The sequence below is a fragment of the Vombatus ursinus genome, unplaced genomic scaffold (assembly GCF_900497805.2).
Source record: "Vombatus ursinus unplaced genomic scaffold, bare-nosed wombat genome assembly UNPS02014798.1, whole genome shotgun sequence".
NCBI classification, from domain to species: Eukaryota; Metazoa; Chordata; class Mammalia; order Diprotodontia; family Vombatidae; genus Vombatus; species Vombatus ursinus.
Genome location: NW_020954576.1, coordinates 62,228,595 through 62,250,450, shown reverse-complemented (window position 1 = coordinate 62,250,450; position 21,856 = coordinate 62,228,595). Strand labels below are relative to the sequence as shown.

The 21,856-nt window shown below is 36.3% G+C and overlaps 1 protein-coding gene and 1 pseudogene across 1 annotated transcript in view; one reads left to right on the top strand and one right to left on the bottom strand.

Annotated features, from left to right (window-relative positions):
- The window catches only part of LOC114049458 (mitogen-activated protein kinase kinase kinase 21-like), a 108,638-nt gene extending 102,973 nt beyond the window's left edge, over window positions 1–5,665 (bottom strand). The window contains 1 exon segment of the mRNA XM_027870707.1: window positions 5,582–5,665. Within this exon segment, the coding sequence (XP_027726508.1) occupies window positions 5,582–5,665 (84 nt within the window).
- Window positions 5,666–18,291: 12,626 nt separating this feature from the next.
- On the top strand, window positions 18,292–19,778 carry LOC114049457 (annotated as a pseudogene).
- Window positions 19,779–21,856: the final 2,078 nt, after the last annotated feature.

The following is a 21,856-nucleotide window of genomic DNA, read 5'->3' as shown; positions in this document are numbered from 1 at the left end:
TTAATGATGCTTTTTGTTTTTATATCACAGTTATTTGGGGATATTATCCTCTCCCTTTCCAAATCCTATGCAATAAGCCTTTCCTTGTAACAAAGAAACACAATCTAGCAAAACCAACCAACCAGCAATCATTTTGGACAGCATATACAACACCATGTGCCCATAGTCACCTACCTCTCCAATTAAACAAAAAGCATTTATCAAGTGGCTACTACTATATACTAGGCATTGTTCTAGGTGCTAGGGATACAAAGACAAAATGAAACAGTTTCTGCTCTCTCTCTCTCTCTCTCTCTATATATATATATATATATATATATATACACACACATATATTCTATCAACAAATATAAATGAGTATAAAGATAAGTATATACAACTGTTCCAGAAATAGAAAAAAAGTAATTTTCGAAGGGAAGTACTAGGGACTGGAAGGTCAAGGGAAAATCAGCCTCCACGTGAGTAGGGGTTGCACTTGTTTCCCCAGCATCTAGCACCATGTCCTTCACTAAGATAGCTCTTGTTGATTGCTCCAATCGTGGAGGAAGTAGTCTAGAAGCCGTTTCAAAAGAAACTAGAGATTTTAAGAGTGGCAGTGAAGAGAGGATGCTTTCCAGGTCTGTGGAACAGCCTGTGCCATGGATACAGGAAATAGAATGGCCAAAGGTCTGTTTCACTGGATTGTAGAGTGGGCAAAGGGGAAATCAAGTATCATAGGGTAGAAAGATAACAGATGCAAGTTGTGAAGAGCTTTAAATGTCAAACACATGAGTTTATATTTGATCCTAAAAAGCAATGGGGGAGGGGGCACTAGTGTTAATTGAGCAAGAGAATAGTGTGATCAAACTGCCAAGCAAAGAAGAGAGATTTACTGAAAGTTTAGAAAAATAAAAACAGCTTATAATGTCCTTCAAGAAATTATATATCAAATCCAGCAATTTAATTTTTTTAAATCTAAGCACTCAACTAAATTCAACAAACATTGTACTAGGAACCTTGTTCTCATTTTTTTTTTTGTTTTGTTGCTTGAGGGTAGCAATAAGCTATTTGAGTTGGAGGCAGTGTGAAATAACTGAAGAAGTCTTGGACATGGAGTCAGAATGGCTCTAGAGTTGGATCGTGGTTCAGAATCTATGTAGTCTAACTCATCATTTTACAAATGAGCAAACCAAGTGCCAGTGAGGTGGAGACATGTCCAAACAAGGTACAGTGTGAGATTTTTGCTTGAAATGGGATCTGAGCATAGGTCCTCTGACTCCATAGATCCTATACCATGATGCCTATGAATCTGATTCCTAGCTCTTACACTTTCTGGGAGATCATGGGCAAACCATTACCCTATCTAAGCTTTGTTGTAATTTATGTGTAAAGTGGGTATAATGATCCTTATATTATTTGACTGCCTATCTACAGTGGGTTTTTTGTTGTTGTTTTGTTTTGTTTTCTTGAGTTATACGTACAGGTGGATCCACATATTGAACTGTATATATAGCTGCATATCATGATCTAAACGATATACATTTTTTAACCAATTTACTTTCTTAGTGTAAAATATCTGCATAGACAGATTAGGCCTGATTTTTTTTTTTTTTTGCATTACTAAGAATGAGCCTAATATTTGAGGTTTTTATTCCTGATAATTGAACAAGATTTTTCTAGGACTAAGGCTACTCAATGAATATATTTTAGATCTACTTTTGGAAATTTCATTAAGCAATCAGTGCCAATGAACTTGGTTATTCTCAATTACAAGTTAATTACAATTTTGTTTTAGAATCAAAGTTCATGGATTACTTAATTTTGTTGTCATTATCACTATCTCTTTTTAAGCTTTCTCCAATTAGGAATTTTTTTGTTTCCATAAAATTTCTTCTCCCTTCCCTCCCTTCCCTGCTCAACTACCAGGAAGGCCTCTACAACAAAAATGGTTATAACTGTTTAGTGGAAAGAACACTGAAATTCAAGTCTTAAGCTTGGAATTATGGGGCCTGAATTTGAATTCCTGACCTGTCACTTACTAGTTGTGTGACCTTGAATACCTGACTCATCTGGGCTTCAATTTCCTCATCTGTAAAGTGAGGGAGCTGCACTAAGTGACCTCAAATGTTTCTTCTAACTCTACCACAATTATTCTATGATCCTAAGCCTGACATCAAGAGAACAAAAGGATTGAACAGATAAAAATCCTCAATGCAAAGAGACAAAACCTAATTTTGTTTAGGATAGTGCTTCACATCAGCCTAAGGTGATGCTATCTATCCCCAGTAAAGGTGCAGAACAGGGAAGCTGGGTAGTTTCTCAAAGTCTCCTGAGTTAGTTTATGGTGTTGCCTCCTTGTTATTGCTTAAATTAGTTAAATTCTGGAGTGTCAGATACACCCAATTCCAAAGTACACTTAAAGGTAAGCAGAGGATATGGAAGGTGAATGCATATGGACAAGCATAATTCATACTATTCTTTTTTTCAGTCACTTTGAATAATTGAAAGCTGATTAGTGTGATCAACTGAAGTAAAATCCGTTTAACTAAATCAAAATTGTTTCCATCTCAACAAAGACCTTGGATTATAAGAATTTTGAGTTAGATGGGAATGTTAGAGACCATCTGGTACAACCGTCTTCTTTTATAGATGAGGAAATTTGAGACCCAGAGATATTAAGTCATATTACAAGGCATAGAGGGAGGGACTTAGATCTGGGATTCAATATAGACATTAAAATTTTAAATCCAATGTCCCTCCTACTACACCACCTTCTTTATGATTCTTGTGCATTTAAAAAAATGCTTCAATGATCGTCTTCCTTTTCTTTTTTTGGTGAGGGGGAAGATATATTTATTTCCAGCCACTCCCTGCCCCGTTCCAACTCTCCCTTTTTACTGGGAAAACATATCAAAAAAATCTTGTGTCAAATATGCATAGTCAAACAAACAATTTCCTACATTGGTACTGTCTGGAAATCCATTTGTCATTCTACATCTTGAATCTATCACCTTTTTGTGAAGAGGTAGGTAGTATACTTCATTATCAGACTTCTGGAATCATAGTTGAGTCCATCTGATGGATTGGAGTTTTTAATTCTTTCAAAATTCCCCAAGTATTTAAATAGATTGAAGAGATTAGACAATGAAATGGATGTGGTGTTCGGTAGGCTATTTTAGTGACAGCACATAGTATAGCCCGAAGTATGACCTAGAGATACAGTAATCTATGTATTGAGTTCATTGTAGTCTAAAGACAACTGGTGATCAAAATGGGGAAGGGAGCAAATATTTATTAAGCACCTCACCTAATATGTGCCAAGTGTTGCATTAAGTGATTTTACAAATATTATCTCATTTAATCTTCACAACAACTTTGGGAGGTAGGTGCTATTACCGCCCCATTTTACAGTTGAGGAAACTGAGGCAAACAGAAGTTGTGACTTGCCCAGGGTCACACAGCTAGTAAGTGTCTAAGATCAGATTTGAATTCAGGTCTTCCTGACTCCAGGCGCAGTGCTCTATTTATTCCACCACTTAATGTCCTTACTAGAAAGGAAGAGAGAGACCTAAGAGATGTTACTAAGGATCAAGTGGCATGATTTGGATACAGAGAAGCTTACAAAGTAAAGGATAAAAGGTTAAATAAGATGTCGAGTCCACAGAAGGATGGAGGTGATGCCAATAGTAATAGAAAAGATGGAAAATGGCTGAAGTGGAAAGATTTTTTTCTTTGATATTAATATCAAACTGAAAATATATCATTTTTAAAAGGCATAGGATTTGTTATGCTATGCCAATGTAATTAAGTAAAATTTTTAATGCCCCAAATTAAACTTTGAGATAGGAGATGATTAAAGTATTGAACAGAAGCTGACTTGTAAAGGGAAGAAAATATTTTTGACCTTTGTTACTAATTTTACAATCACAGCAATCTGTTCTTCTGACTTTCCCCTTCATCACAACTGTCAAGGTAAATCAGAGAAATTATAAAATAAGATTCAAATTTAGAAAATTATCCTAGTAAAGATATATTTTGAGTTTGTTTTATTTGCTGAGATAAAGAAGTTACAAAACTCATCTACCTTCATGAGAAGTGCATCTAATTTGTGATTAATACACTTGAGGTTAGCGTCTCATACGAGTGCTGAAAACTCACTTCCTCTAAAAGAATTTTTCAGATTCACCTGAAGAGAATGTGTAACTTTCCCTCACCGCACACAGATGCAGGGTTCTTCATCCCCTTTACCTCATTCCAGTTATAACCTCAGTTTATTTTGCTATGACTAAAATGCACCAACCATTGCTTTGATCTGTATGTAATATGTTAATGTGTTTATGTGTGGTTGTACACATATGCTTAATGTTTCAAGTCCAATGTTCGATTAGAAAGGGCTATCTCTGCTGGTTGGGAGACCTGCACACCTGCACTATTGTGTGGGTGAAAAAACTCCAGTATTTCCAGAGGTTTTTGTTGTTGTTGTTGTTGTTGGTTTTTTTTTTTTACTAAAATGTTTTACATTTTATATTATAAATAGATTAGGTTCTTGTTTTAGTCTTTTCGGTTGTGTTCGACTTTTTGTAACCCCATTTGGGGTTTTCTTGGCAAAGATACTGGAGTAGTTTGTCATTTCTTTTTCCAATTTATTTTACAGGTAAGGAAACTGAGGCAAACAGATTTAAGTGACTCACCCAGGATCACTCAGCTAGTAAGTGTGTGAGGATGGATTTGAAATTAGGTACTTCCCACTCTAGGACAGGCATGCTATCTACTGTGCCACCTAGCTGCCCCTAAATAGCTTAGGTAAATGAATTTAATAAAACCATTAAAAAATTCTTGAGGAACAACTAGGTGGCACACTGGATAGAGTACTGGCCTCACAGTCAGGAGGCCCTGAGTTCAAATCCAGTTACTAGCCGTGTGACCCTAGGCCAGTCATTTAACCTTGATTGTCTCCAAAAAAAATTCTTCAGTGGATACATCACTGTCAGAGCCTATGCCTAGGTCAAAAGTTTTTTGTGCAAGTGATGGACAGTCTTTTTTTTTTTCCTTGGTGTACATCTGTTACAAGATCTGTACCTCTTGGTGACATCGACAGCCATTTCAGGCCAGTAAAATCAGTTTCTTACTAGTTCTAGGGTCTCTTCTTTGCCCATATGACCAAAATCATAATGTAAGACATTCATGGCTATTGAGTGCAATGCTTTGGGTAACACCAGTTGCTTCTTGGATCCGTGTGTCAGATTGATCCCAGTCTAATGCTACTCTCCATTGCATAACTCCAACTTCTGACACTACTTCCAAAGTAAGTGCTTCCTATTTTCTATGATTTAGCATGTGTAGGATCATTAGTATGCTTTTTGATTTGTGTTACTTCTTTGTCCTTAATCAGCCATCTGTTCTCACTATCAGTCATCCACAGACAACTGTGGTGAGGAATAGTGGTTGTAACTCTTATTGGTGTATCATTGGCCCTAATAAGCATATGTAACACTAAATTTGTTTTACATATGCCCCAAGCCCTGTTCTTCTTAACACATCTCAGCTAAAATTGGTATATATTATTGCCAGTTAACATGGAGCCATGCCTTAGGTTACTTACTGCCACTGCAGCTATCTCCCTTAGGTGCTCTGTCAGTCTCATCACTTTGTCTGGCTCAGGGGCTTTCCACGGGGTCAGACTCATTCTTCCCTGTCAGAGCCAAGTCTCCTCATGTTGTTCTTCTGGGGGATATAGCTTATGTCTAGAGAAAATGCCATTTTGGGGCCTATGGTATCTGTTTACCACAATGGGCGTGGCCTTAGCCGTACTCACAGATGAAATAGAATTCCTGGATTTAATTGTAATATTTAGTTTCTCTGTAGAAATGCCTGCTTTTATTAGAATATCTCCTACCTCTTTAAGGAAATCTTCATCTTCAGACAGTAGACTAGTATAAATTCCCAGGAATAATTCCATTCCTTATCAATTCCTTAGATATGGTCAAAAATCTTAAAACTAAAAAAACCTTCCTGACTTATCTTACCTGCTTTAAAATTAGTGGCCTTAATTATATAGCCTTCCAAGCTTTTCACTTTTCTGCCCAATAGCCTTAAATTGTCCTCATTCTAAAGGTCCAAGTCTACTTCTAAAATTAGGAAACTTCTATATTTTTCAATTGCAGAAGCAACATGGTACCATTAAATGGCCTTAGTTACCGTCTTTCCTAGAGAATACTCTATGTGTGTCCGCATTAATTAAAAAATATTAGTGTTACAGCAACATTGGCCGATTACATTAATATTCTACACTTAAGTGATACAATACCACAGCAAAAGACACTAATTCAAATCATGAAAACAGCACCAAACAGTATCAACATATAGCACTCAGACTTTTAAGAGATATATGTCAATAAAATCAGCAATTTCATAAAAATATTTTCATGCTAACAGGTTAGGATAAAACCAAGTTAGTTTATGCCTGAAAAATTACATAAAACTGATTTTAGGATACAACTAGCAAGAAATAAAAATGTCTGTGCCTTTTCTTTAGAAAATCTGCTCTCTATGAAGAAAAAAGAAAAAAGACACAAAATGTATTTTCCAGAATAGGAAAAGAAAAATTCCTTCTGAGACAAAACTAACAAAGCAAAAAATATGAAACTTTCTTTAAAAGTCAAAGAAGTTATTTATATAAATATATACATATGTACATATGTATATATAGTACACACATGTACATTAATATATTGTGTGTAATACATACATATATGCTGTTCACATGTCTTAGTGATTTTTTTTGCTATCAGAGTATCTTGTTCATGTTTGTCCACATCATTATCTTAGACTTGACGTTCTTTAAGAACAGAGACTGTGTTCAATTAATTCTACCTGATCATTAGCTAGAACAGCCCCAGATACAATTGGAGTCTTAATAAACCTTATCTCAAAAACGTTAAATCCATTTGACATAAGAAAAAAGCAGTTACAAGACTAGACTTTGACTTGTGTCTATTTTTGGGGGGGGCATATAAAGAATTGAGAATCCCGCTTTATCACTCTTCTGGGGCTCAATATAAATTCCTCTCTCTGAAAGACAATATGGAAGAGATTGGCTATGAATGTGCCTTTAGTACACTTTAAGTGAAAGGAAAGGAAAGTTCTTGAAGCAATAAGGGACATAATAGGAACAAATTCAAAGTAAGAGAAGGAATTTAATATAATTTTTGTGGAGGAAGTGCCTCCAGAACTGTGAAGATAATTCATTACAGGAAAAAAGAGAATTTAGTTGAGTGATGAGAAGACTACAATGGTTGCAAAATAGTTATCTCAGCTCCAATGTCTAGGCCTTAGTCTTGCATGATTTCGAAAATTGCTTGTTATCAGTTCACCTAGTGCTTATCAGGTATTGGTGAATTGGGTCATGCAAATTAGACTCAAGCACAGTAATTAGGAACCAAAATTCCATACAGACCATCTTTTACCACTTCCCTATCCTACCAACACTAGGTCTATAAAGAAAACTAATTTGAAATTTGGAAAGTTATTTAATGATCATAGAATCACAGAAAAATCAAAGGTAAAGCCTTAACTAAGGTATAGTAACAAGAGCTTTGAACCTGGGCACTAAAATTTGGAGGGCAACAATAGCTTGATTCCAAACCTTGCTTCTTTCCATCCTTCTTCCTCATCAATGACTGGACTCAAGGTGAACTTCTCATTTGACCCCATTCTTGAAAATGGCAGTCTTAATCAAGTATCTGTTACATCTTCAGGGCAGTGCATCTCCATCATTGGCTGCTTTCTTGCCCTAAGTTAAAAAATTCTTATTCATGTATCTGGATAAAGGGGTTAATTTTAAGGTACAGGAGAATACAGAGTGGCTTGTTAACCTTGGTTTTATACCTAAAGGTATAAAAACTGAAGGAATAAAACTTTCCAACTCTAGGGGACTATTTGTGTCCAAAGCAACAGGACTGGCTCTGTTTTCCCAGTGCTGAGATAAGGCCCATACTAACCTGACACTTCTTTCTCTTTTTATTTAAGTTCCATTCTGGGGGGACTATTACTTTAATTGCTATTTTGTAACATCTTTCTTTTGATGAAAGAACTGCATTGAATTCACTCAAAAGATAAGTTTTTCTTTCTGATCTTTTGCCTCATTCTCTTAAATTCTGGTGTTTTTCCAAAGTCTAGTGTTCATTAGGTTGTGGAACTTTGCTTTGTAGAGACTGGCAAGAAAATAATAAACTATTAGGAGACTATGTGATATAAAAAGAACATTTTGCTAGGAATGAAAATATTTAGGTTGTCACTGTGGATAGTCCATCAAATTTGTAGTTTGACTTGATCAAATCACCCAACTTTCTATATCACATTTTCCTCAAATTGATATTATGAGAATCAAATGTGAACAGGTGTGAAAGAATTTAAAAGGTAGAAAATGCCAGATCAATTCTAACTATTCTGTAGGATAAAAAGATGTGGTATATGGGAGGCACATAAGGAGTCATCCAGTTCAAGTTGAAGACAATGAATGATTCATGAAAATAAAAGATAATCCAATATGATGATCCAATGCTTTCTAAGAGACAAGGACTATAGAAAGGGAGATTGATAATTGGAAGTTAGAAAAATCTGGCAATTTTTCTTTTGTCATTTGTTAAGGTATACTTCCACCAATTTTAAAGTCTGACTCACATTCAATCTCTTCAATATAGCCCTTCCATGAACGATAGTAATTTCTACTGATCCTAGTAAAATAGAGCCTGATTGTTAAATTTTCTATCCCTTCCCCCTCCAAAAAAAGTTTATGTACAGGTTGGAGACTATTCTTGTATTTACATGTGTCTTGTCTGGTGGGTCATAAAATCCTTGAGAGGTTTATTAAGTATCCAACTGAATGAGGGGCTATTCTAGGTGATAGTAAGATAGAATTCGGTAGACACAGTCTCTGTCCTTCTAGGAGCTTTGAATACGAGTCAATGATGAGGGCAACAAACTTATCAACAGGATATGCAGACAACAGAATCAGATTAGGAACTAGAAAAGAGATTTGTTACTAAGGTTCAAGGAAAGGAGAGGTTGAAGAAGTGAAGTCAAATATGAGAATCTCATAATAGGATGGCATAGTGATTTACCCCAAACTCTTTTCTTGAATATGAAGAAACTGAAGCTCAAAAAAGCCAAATGACTAACCCAAGGTCACACAGTTTGGGGGCCAGGACTGGAACTTAGGCTTTTCCAATTTAGTACCACCTTTTCTGTATTGCATTAGGCTTTTATTATTCTGTTTTTAACCTGTTAATAATTGTATATAATTGAATATTAAATGCAAAAGACTTAAATACTGTAAAAAATTTTCCAGTCACTTGGGGTCACTTATAATTAGTAATAATATAATAATAATAAGTTATTTAGCCTTTTTCAGCTTAGTAAGTGCTTTCCTCCCAATGACCTTATGAGGTTGGTACTGAAAATTATTTTTTACATATTGCTGGTGAGAAAATAAAGGTCTGGTGCAGTTACAATACTCAATACGATTTCACAATGCAGCCAGCATCCTTACTATATGCCTATTATAGTATCAATGTTTTCTTTCTGATGAGGAAAAAAATAGTATTAATGCTTTGCTAGAACTGGAGTCACTTCTTTTGGATTTAATAATACTTGATGGGCTCATCCTAGAAGGATCTTCATTTTCTGTAGCTTTTCCTTCAAGCCTTTCTATTTTTCCCCTCATTTCTTCTCCCTAGATAAACTCCTAAATAACTATGAGAATGGATCTGAATTCAGAGATACTGGCATTATGGCAGAGGGGTCTCCTGATAATCTTCACTTTCTCTAGTCAGGGCAGTATCTCTTCTAGACAATCAAAACCGAGGGATTTGGATGAGTTTGGAACAAGCCATTCCACTTAGGGATAGTTGGGAAAATTGACACCTCTTTTGGCCACAAGATGGCAGTCATACTACAGATAGGGAGGACTGCAGAAGCTGTTGCTACCTATTTTACAAAAATAAGGGAAGAATTTGTCACCACATTTTTGGAGGGTTTAAGAATGAGAAGCTTTCTTGAAATTTCCCCAAACTGAGGGAAGTGGAGCCAAGACAGCTGAGTAAAGGCAAGGACTCTTCAGAGCTCTCTCAAATTCTCCTGCAAACAACTTTAAAATAATGCCTCAAAATGAATTCTGGAGTAGCAGAATTAACAAAAAGTTGAGGTGAAACAGTTTTCCATCCTAAGACAACTAAGAAGGTCAGCAGGAAAGGTCTGTCTCATTGGGTGAGAGTGGGCACAGTCCAGCAGCAGGCCTTGAGCGTGATTGAATTGGCAGCAGTTGCTTGAGAGCACTCAGCCCACAAACAGGGAGGGGGGTTGGATAATTGGTTAGGAGATTGCGGGGGCCCTTTGATGACACAGGGTGCAGGATGCTATTGTGTTACCCATGTGAGGTTCTAGGTCACAATCTCGGGGCAAGGAGGAGCACTAGCACGAGTTGGGTCCCTGGTCACAGTTCTGGGATATAAAAGATTGCTCACAAACCAGAGCACAAGCCAGGAAAACGGTGATCACACCTCTCCTTAGATCATACATACTACCTTGGGAGAACTGAAAACTTATCAACTCCCACATCTAGCTCTGAAAACAGATGCTGAAAAAACCTGAAGTTTGGGACAATGCCTACTCCAGACCAGGGGCAGAGGCCAATTTTAACATACAGTTAAAAAATCAAGAAATAGACTAGGGAAAAAAAACCACAAACAATAAAAAGGAACCTGACCATAAAAGGTTCTATGGTTACAGGAAAGATCAAAACACAAACTCAGAAGAAGACAACAAAGTCAAAACTACTACATCCAAAGCTTCAAAAAATGTGAATTGGTCAGAGGCCCAAAAAGAATTCCTGCAAGAGCTCAAAAAGGATTTTAAAAACCAAATAAGAGAGGTAAAGGAAATAATGGAGAAAAATGAGAGTGATGCAAGAAAATCATGAAAAGTATCAACAGCTAGGTATAGTAGGCAAAAAAAAATACTGAAGAAAAGAACATCTTAAAACCAGAACAGTCCAAATGGTAAAAGAACTACAAAATTCACTGAAGAGAAAAAAACAACTCCTTAAAAAGTGGAATGGGTCAAATGAAAAACGAGGTACAAAAGCTCACTGAAGAAAATAATTCCTTAAAAATTAGGATTGAACAAGTGGAAGCCAATGTTTCCATGAGACATCAAGAAACAATAAAACAAAATCAAAAAGATGAAAAAAGAAGAAAATGTGAAATATCTCATTGGAAAAAAAACAACTGATCTGGAAAATAGATCAAGGAGAGACAATTCCAGAATTATGGGATTACCTGAAAGCAATGATCAAAATAAGAGCCTAGAAATGATATTTCAAGAAACTATCAAGGAAAACTGCGCTGATATCCTACAATGAGAGGTTTAAATAGAAATTGAAAGAATCCATCAATCACCACCTGAAAGAGATCCCAAAATGAAAACTTCCAGAAATATAGTCAAATTTCAGAGCTGCTAGGTAAAGGAGAAAGTATTGCAAGCAGCCAGAAAGAAATAATTCAATTATTATGGAGCCTGTTTTCAGATAAAGAAATCAAAGCTATTTATAATCATATGAAAAATGCTCTAAATCACTATTGATTAGAGAAATCCAAATTAAAACAACTCTGAGCTACCAACTCATACCCGTGAGATTGGCTAACATGACAGAAAAGAAAAATGACAAATATTGTAGGGTATGTGAGAAAACTTGGACCCTAATGCACCATTGGTGGAATTGTGAATTTTATTTGTACAAAAATATTTACAGCAGATCTTTTAGCGGTGGTAAAGAAGCAGACATTGAGGAGACACCAATCAATTGGGAAATGGATGAACAAGTTGCTGTGTATGATGGTAATGGAATATTATTGTACCAAAAGAAATAATGAACAGGTGGATTTCAGAAAAACCTGAAAAGACTTATATGAACTGATGTAAAATGAAGTGAGCGGAACCAGGAGGAAATTGTACATGGAAATGATAATATTATATGATGATCATCTGTGAATGACTTAGCTATTCTCAGCAATATGATCCAAGACAATTCTGGAGGACTTATGATGAAAACTTTATCCATCTCCAGAGAAAGAATCGATAAAGTCTGAATGTAGAATGAAGCTTAATTTTTTTTACTTTATTTTTCTTAGGGTTTTTTTGGTCTACGTTTTCTTTCACCATATGACTAATATGAAAATATGTTTTACATGACTGCACATGTATAACGCATATCAAATTTTCTGCCTTCTTAATGAGTAGGGAGGAGAGTGAGTGGCAAGAGAATTTGGGACTCAAAATTTTTTGAAGTAAATGTTAAAAATTGTTTTTACATGTAATTGGAAAAATAAAATATTTAAAATAGAAATTCCCCTAAATTTTCCTAAATGGAGCTGTCAGCTTTGAGTTGTGTGTGTGTGTGTGTGTGTGTGTGTGTGTGTGTGTTATTCACATTGAATTTGTTGCTACTATTCTTATTTCTAGTCCAAAAATTCTAAATCATTTCTAGAAATTCTCTTCTGGCTACGAGACTTTGTCTCAAGGCATCCTAAATATGGGTCAGATAGATATGGCCCTTCCTCAATCTCTTGAATACCTTTATAAGACTGAGGGGGTTATACAAGGGGTATGTTGATAAATGTTTAATAACTGGCTCTCCAAAATTCAGGACACAATTTTCATCTTAATCTGGATTATTAGCATTTTCTCCATAACTTTTTAAAAGTTTAGATAATCAAGAAGAAAATCAAACCTTGATTTGTAGTGTTTGCTGCTTTCTGAGCTGTAAATGCTAACACTGAAAATTTAACAAATGTTTTGACAGAGATCCAGTTTAAGCTAGTTCTAGCATACCCTTGGGTATATGGGAACTTCAGAATACATCATTCCATGTCAGAAGCAGAATATAGTTGAATATTAAACATTAGATCATTTATTACAAGCAAATGGATAGGTGATCATCTGGATGGTAGAATTGGGTAGACTATCTTGCCTTCTACTTCCTACTAACCTCCCCTATGCTCTAGTACCAGACTGTTCTAACTTCCAGTCTTCATTCCTCCTCCATTACTCCCCAAACCCAGGCTTATACACCCTGCATTCCATTCTCAGCTTGTTCCTTATCTCTGCCTTGACTCCAGATCAAATTAAATTCAGATCACCTTTCACCTGGACTTGGGCTTTCAGGAATGTAGTGAAATCCTGGAAACTCCATCTACCAAGGCAAACTACAGGTTATAGCTTTAGAACACTACATGAAGCATGAAGATCTTAAATGACTTACCTAGGGTCACAAAGTCAGTACATGTCAGAAATGAGACTTTAACCCAAGGTTTTCCTGGCATCAAGGCCTGACCATAAAACTTGAGTCAGTAATTTCTGGTAAGTCAAGGTCTGCATAATTGGAGCCAGATGTGTTATTTATTATTGTTATATTGTGCAATTCAAGAAAGGAAAAAATCCATAAAAACTTGGCACTTCTGAATTAAGCTGCACAACAACTAACAATTGATAGAAAATGTGTGTGTGTGTGTATGTGTGTATGCATATCAGCTATAAGGTTTTATTTTTTAATTTATTGTCCTTGAATTTTTGAACCAACCCCTGAATTCACTGGTATAGGGGAACTCCCTGCACCAAAGCAGATCTGTAATTGCCTTTAATTTATAGTCTTAGCAAGTGCCTGGGGCACTGAGAGGTTAACTAACTTGCCCAGGGTCACACAGCCACTACTGTCGGAGGTGAGACTAAATCTTCCTTTCTTCACTACTTCTCTATGCACTAGAGCAGTGGTGTCAAATTAAAATAGAAAAAGGGCCACTAATCCGTATATAAAGATCCCTGCAGGCTGCATATGGACTTAGTTTTAAAAGGTAATGTTATCTATGTTTCATTGTATTTTTACTAATGTTGTTAAATATTTCCCATCTACATTTTAAGCTAGTCTGGATCTCACTAGAGAGTACTGTGGCTGAATGCTGCCCACAGGTGGCATGTTTTATACCTCTACCTTAGACCACAACTTCCTCTCCATATGTGTTAAAGCTGGTAGAATCCTAAGAACTCTTTAGCAAGAAGCAGACCAATTTTCCACTACTACTTAAAGACAGTGTAGCTGAAATCTGTGGAAAGAGTAAAAATACTGGGGTATGTGACATTTAGCAAAAGCATATCTAGGATACATTAGATGGAACATAAAAGACTCCTGTCACTTTAGTTACTATGCTGAGTCTCCGTAAGACTTACAGGATAAACTGTTTTCAAGGTCTGAGCAAACAAGAATGTGTATAATGTGTATAAAGAAAACTTGTGTTCAATCTTGCCATCTGTTTGACTCTGGAAAAGTATAACCTCCCTGCACCTTATTTTGAAATGAGGAAACTGAAGTCCAGGGAAATTAAATGACTTGCTCTAGGTCATGCTGGTAATAAGCATGTGAAATGGGAATTGAATTCAGATCTTCCAAGTCCAGAGCCAGGGCTCTTTCCAACGGCCCATGATGATACGAGCCTATGAAGTATATCAACATTACAAGAACACAGGTTCTCAGAAAGACACATGAAGGAAACAAAAAAACTGCAGTAACTGGGGAGTGGCTGTCATTAACATTCCTCTCTGTGTAGAGTGTATTACACACAAGATAATGCAGGCAAGATAACCTAACACATTGACGTATCCTGGTTATCAAGTCCAGCTTGTGTTAACAAAGTTAAAGTGCAGTTCATTAATCAATGAAACAAAGAAAACTGAAAATTATGTGTGATGAAAGAAGAAAATCACTTGTTTACCTGCTTCTGCCTCTTGGAGACAACTTTAAATCAGTGCCAAACTAGAATGAAAGAGATGGGCAAAGGGGGGAGGAACATTAATGATTAATAAAAAGATAATAAAAGTCATAAGAGTCAGTGTAGCACTGTGACTAGCTGGAAGGATCATGAAGACCTGGGTTTAAGTCCTAACGTTGACATATATAGAACGTGTAACATCCTTCAGTGCCCAAAATAACTCTCTAAGACTATATAAATTGGACAAAGGTATTAATCCACATTGACTGAAGGAGTTTCTTTTCCGGTAATCCTCAGCCTACAAAAACAGGTGTCAAGCACAGGGCCTAAAGTGTAATTGGAAAATATTTTTAAAAGAAATAAAAATACAATAGAATATAATGTTAATATGTGGTTTTCTAAGTCAATATACAGCCTTCAGAGATCCTAAAGTAGAGATTAGTTCCTCTCTCCCCCATCTCTACCAATTGAATTTGATACCAGGGCCCCACACCAATGAAATCATAGGTTCAGTCAAAAAAATTAGGGTTAGAATTATACCCTTTATGCATAGAGAATATTTACATGCAAATGTTTGAATTGTAAATGTCTCAGGAATTAGTTTTTCAATTACAAATATGCCTATGCTAATCTAATTTTGTAAATCAAATATGAAATCAAGGCTCCCAGCAAGTAAGATATTTGTCCAAGGTCACACAGCTAGATAGTAGAGTTGTTATTTGAACTTAGGTCTGTTGACTCCCAAACCAAGGCTCTCTCCACTATCTTCTTATGTTATCTCATAGATGCATAGATCCACATAACTATAGAGTGGAAGAAAATGTAGAGGTGATTTGGTCCTATCTTTCAGCTAATGTAGGATTTTTTAAAAGCAATTCTTTCATAAAAGTTGGAAATAGTCAATGTTGGAGGGGGTATGGGAAGACAGGAACACTATTGCATTGTTGGTAAAGTTGTGAAACTGTACAACCAATTTGGAATTATTCAAATAAAGTGACTAAAATATGCATATCCTTTGACTCACAGATTCCATTACCAGGTATATTCCCTAAGGAGGTCATTGATAAGAAAGTCCCCACCTGCATCAAAATATTTATAGCAGCACTTTTTATAATCACAAAAAATTGTAAACAAAGTAGGTGTCCATTAACTGGGGAGTGACTAACAAATTCTGGCATGTGAATGATAAATATTATAGTATAGTGAGAAATGACAACTGGCATGAATACAGAGAAACATGCAAAGATCCATATGAACTGATGTAGAGTGAAGTAAGTAGAGTCAAGAAAATGTTATACAATAAAAATAACAATATAGATGGACAGAACAAAAATTAAAAGATAAATATTAAATATTGCAAAATTAAACAGAACAGTCATGTCTTGAAAAGAAAAATGCAAAGATATTCCCAGTTTACCCCTTTGCTGAGATGGGAGTCCCATAAGCATTGTACAATGCATGTATTTTCAGATGTTTTCAATGTATTGATAAAATGTGCTGATTTTTTGCCTATTTTTTTTGTCTGCAAAAAATACTATTATATAGGATGGTTCTCTGGGAGGGGGAGAGGAGCAATACTGGGGAAAATTATGATGACAAAAAAAAACACAAAAATCCTCAATAAAAACTTATTTTTAAAAATCAAAAAACAATATTTAAGAACTGTTTAGATTAGCTCTCCTTGAATACTTTCACTAACAGGGACCACACTCCTTAAAGAATAAGCAGGTATGCAACCATTCTGGAGAGCAATTTGGAACTATGCCCAAAGGGCTATAAAACTGTGCATGCTCTTTGATCCAGCAATACCACTTCTAGGTCTGTATCACAAAGAGATCATAAAAAGGGAAAAGGACCCATAGGTAAAGAAATATTTATTGCAGCTCTTTTTGTGGTGGCAAAGAATTGGAAATTGAAGGGATGCACTCAATTGGGAATGGCTGAACAACTTGTGGTATGCAAATGTAATGGAATACTATTGTGCTATAAGAAACTATGAGCAGTTGGATTTCAGAAAAACCTGTAAAGGCTTACATGAACTGATGCTGAGTGAAGTGAGCAGAACCAGGAGAATATTAACAGCAACATTGTGCTGTGATCAATTATCATTGACTTAGCTCTTCTCAGCAACACAGTGATCCAAGAAAATTCCAAAAGACTCATGATGGAAAATGCTATCCACATTCAGAGAAAGGACTATGGAGTCAGAATGTAAATCCAAGCAAAATATTTTAACTTTTTTTGTTTTTTCTTTCTCATGATTCTTCCATTTTGTTCTGATTCTTCTTTCACCATAAGACTAATGTAGAAATATGTTTAACATGATTGTACATGTATAACCTATATCAGATTGCTTGCTGTCTTGGGGAGTTGGGGAGAGGAGGGAAGGAGGGAGAAAAATTTGAAACTCAAAATCTTATAAAAATAAATATTGAAAACTATCTTTACATGTAATAGGAAAAAAATAAAATAGCATTAAGTGGAAAAAATTTAAAAAGTTTAAAAAAGAATAAGTAGAGCAATTCTCAAACTACTACTGAAGATAACAGTTTGATCAAAAATGATCTGTGAAAAATAACAATTAAGTTAAAATCCTGCTTCATTATTGGATAACTCCATTGTCAGAACTTTCTTTCTTATTCTGAATCAAAATCTACCTCCTTGTAATTTCTGCGTATGGGTTCCCAGCCTCTTGAAGACATTAGATCCTACTGCTATACTTCTTTGAACACTGTGATCCTTCTCTTGTCTCTGAAAGATCTGTATGATACTGTGCCTGAAAATGGTGAATGAAGAACTTCCATTGGAAAGAAAACTTCTCTATCTTCTACTTCCTGGCCCACTTTATATCATATAGAAGAAAAGTGTGAATATAATATGTGATATGTAATGGATCTTTTCTATGTCTAACTGTAGTGGGTTTCTTTTAATTATCACTGGTGCTATGTGTCCTCCATATTTCTCACATATACAGCAAATATTAATCCTTTAATTGTGATTTATTTATATGCCAAGAGGTGGTGAATAATAAACAAGTTCATTTACCCAAGCCAAGAGCAAATAAAAATCAGAGAAAGAATATAAATGAAAGTATGTATCAGATATCATTCACAGAGCTTAATGAGCTCTCCTATTGGGAGTGGAATATCTCAACTCAACCTGAGATCTCATATCTCACCTCAACCTGAGAGTTTCATATCTTACCAAAGATGAAATTCCCAAGTCTAGTGTTGCAAGTTTGGGATAGGAACATGATTGAGATGTCAGCTCCTCTCTAGCTGACTTCTCAGTCTTTCAGGGATCTTTCCCTGAAGAGAATCAGAAACCACAAGTCTAAAACTGGGAACCAGAAGACCAGGATCTCTTCTCCCAAGCTCTCACCAACTCTACCTTTCATGCAGCCGTGGAATATTGAGTAATCAATCTCAACCAGTAAAGAAAATCTTCTGCATACTTGTTAAAGTGTAATTTAATTTGACTGTTGGTTTTATTGATGTCCTACTGTATTATGATTGTCACAATAGAACAGGCCATCATAGGAGGTGGAGATCTGAATCTGAAGAAAAGCTGGTACCCACAGATCCTCCAAAATGTGGAGAAAGTGAGGAAGACAGAGCAGAAACGTGAGGAAGAATGGAAAAAGATGGAGGTGCTATAGCGGGAGCTTCAGGAAGAGAGTGCAGGGGAGGAAATGCAATGCTATGCAGAGGATGTGTGAGTCGTCGAAAAAAAAACCAGAATAAAACTATACTGGATGTACCAGGGCCCTGGTGGGATGGTGAACTGTGATAAGTACCTGATGGAACGTCCCATGGACAAATATGCTTTTGAGAAGATGGAAGACAAAGAAGCAGGTTGTTCATCAGAGAAAGGACTTCTTGCAGACTCCATCTTTGCCTCCTCAGGTGCCAATTCTCTACTTGATAATGACCAGCAAAATCCATGAGGACCCACTTTTCATCATTCCAAAGAAGGAAGAAAAGAAAAAGAGAGAAGTCTTGAATAATCAGGGGAAAAGGAAGAAAATCAAAGAATTGTTGCAAATGAGCCTGGAAAAGAAAGAGGAGGGGCAGTTGGGTGGTGCAGTGGATAGAGCTCCAGCCTTGGAGTCAGGGGGACCTGAGTTCAAGTCTGGCCTCTGACACTCTTGACACTTGCTAGCTGTGTGACCCTGGACAAGTCATTTAACCCTGATTGCTTCACCGAAAAAAAAATGACAAAATGAAAAAAAAAAGAGAAGGAAAAGGAAAAAAAAAGCACAAGAAGCACAAGCATTGCAGCTGCAGCAGTGACCATTCTGCCAGTGAGGAAGAGCAGATCCCTGTAGAGTCTCAGAAGAAGATGGCAAGTCCTCCTCCTGTTTTGCCCAAAATTCCAGGTTATGGCTTACAGATTAAAGATATTCACCATGATCAAGACTACCAGGACCTCCAGTAACTGATGCCAGCAATGTACACAGGGTCAAGAATCATTCTAGGTCACAGGGTACCTCCCCTTTGCCCACAAAACATGCCAGCAGGAAGAGCACATGGGATGCCAAGACCCAGGACAGGAGGTCACGGTCCCTTTGGTAGACAGCACAATCCAAAGTAAACAAGAAAGAAAGAGGCTGAACAAAGAGCCATTCACCCCAAAGGAAGGGTATCAAAGACGACATGCTCCAGGTTACACCAGAAAACTCTCAGCAGAGAAACTGGAGTGAAAACTGCAAGAAATGATGGAGAATGCCAACTGGTTGGAGGAAAAGAGGCTGAACACCTCCAAGAGGCATGAAAAAGAAGATGAAAGAGATAAAAGCTGGAGAAGGTGGACTCTTGCGATGGGAAATTCATCCACCAGTTCAAGTTAGAAGGTATGTCCACCTCCTCCTTAGAAGATAGGGCCAAGCTCAACCTCTATTCCCTCCAGAGAACTTCAGCTGCTTTGGAAAAGAACTTCATGAAGAAGAATCTTACAAGGCTCTTATACCAATTATCCTGAATTTTCCAGGGAAGCTGCTCACTCCTTAAAGAATGCTCTTTATAAGAGTTTAGATGACTTCCAAGGATATCAGATGGCCACTGCTCAAAGTGATTCTACTCTATTCATTCCTGAGAACAGCTAATGCCCCTCACAAGACAGGGAGTCAGTTCCTTGGCTGCCTCCTCTGGCGTATATTGCAGAGTTGGGGTTTTGCAGTTTCCCATCTTTATTTCAGTCCTTCTAGAAATTCCTACCATTTTGCATAGCTATTCATAATCCTCACAATGGTCCTGTAACTTACCCTGAACCTGCCTTTTCTATCAGATCCATTGCCTTTCAAAATAGATTGAACTTTAAAAAAATCAATCTCCCTTTAAAAATCACTTGTGGACCTCCTCAGTTGAGTAGCAAATCAAAGGATAGAATCAATGTTCCCGGCTTCTGTTACAAAATGTCTTGAAAGTTAATTTGAGACAGACCAGGGCCAGCTTGGGAAGAGCCTGGGAAAGAAAAATGGAATTCAGGGAGGACCATCCATTACACAAGTTATCCAGTGCCTCTCAGATAGTCACCATCCAGACCTGAAACCAACGGGAGCTCAGATCCCCATGACTCAGATATACTGCTCCAGGTGGAATCTGATCTCATAGTTTTTCATAATCGCTCACTTCATACTAATGCATGCTTCTGGAAGGGATCACTAGGACTCAGGTCAGAGCCATACATGTTGCTATGCAAAATTCTAGATTGCTCAGTAGATCAAGCACTAGGCTTGGAGTCAGGAAGACATGAGTTCAAATGCTGGCAAGTCATTCAACCATCTCAACCTTAGTTTTCTCATATCTATAATGGAGATGATAGTAAGACCTTCCTCACAGTGTTGTGAAAATCATATGAAATAATAAGTGTAAAGTTCTTTGAAGAAATTAAAGCACAACATAAATGTTATCATTATTAGAGCTATTCTCACTCAATTGTCCCCTATTGGCCACCCCCGAATATACCATGCCAGCTCAAGCTCTCAGCTGTACCATACTCACTTTCAGATAAGTCTTTTCATTCTAATGCCTGATGTTAAATACCATCTTCCAAGTTCTAACCTCTCCCATACCCATACCAACTTCTTTCAGAGGTTGTGTATGCTAAGGGAGGGAATAAGCTTAAGCAAAACGAACTCTAAGGATGTAAAAAAAAAATATGCATAACTTTTTTGCAGTGACTAAGAATTGGAAATGGAGGGGACTGTCTCTGGAATCATGATTGTTTTGAAAACTTTATGTTCCATGTACTGTAGCTTGGAGATTATGAGTATTTAGTGATAGCCATAAAAATCATTAAATATTTATGAACTAGTGTTATATGCGAGCAATTAGGGACAACAGTATAGTCTGTGATAATGGTCTGGTCAAATTCTGAGTTCTATGTAATTCTATATTTGTGATTCAGAAATTTGTTGTCAATCATTCTGTGAAAAAAAACTTGAATTGGTCATGTCTTGCTAGATATTTGGAAGTTATTAGAATTTTACATTATTCAATTATGTATTGCACTGTTTCTACCAGTTCTCTGCATAATATACTTGATCACAAAGTTCAGCCTCCTTAAGGATAACTTTTCTATTATTTATGCTGGCAATGATATATTCCTGAATCATCATCATAAACTTCTCCATTTCTGAAAGCAAATTTGTGTGACTCAGCCATCTGTTCAACAGTTCTTTGTCAATGTCAGTGTTTGTTAGCTGAGTTCATGAGGATGTTTGAATTCCACTCGTAGATCTTAGCTATTTCATAGACTCCATCCAGAGGTAAATAACTGTCAGTTATATTGGACAAATCCAGTGGCACATACCTATTATCTGTCTCTCCTATTACTATTATATTACTATCATAATTTTATAATTTATATATTATATTTATATATAATATATAAATATATTATATATATTAAATTTATATGTATTATAAATTATAAAGTCATAAAAATATAATTATATTAGATTTTATCTATTTGTTCCAAAAGTATTTCCATTAATTTTTACCTGTTTATCATATTCTGTAAGAATGTCTATCAATTTTCTTCCTCCCGGGAGGGGA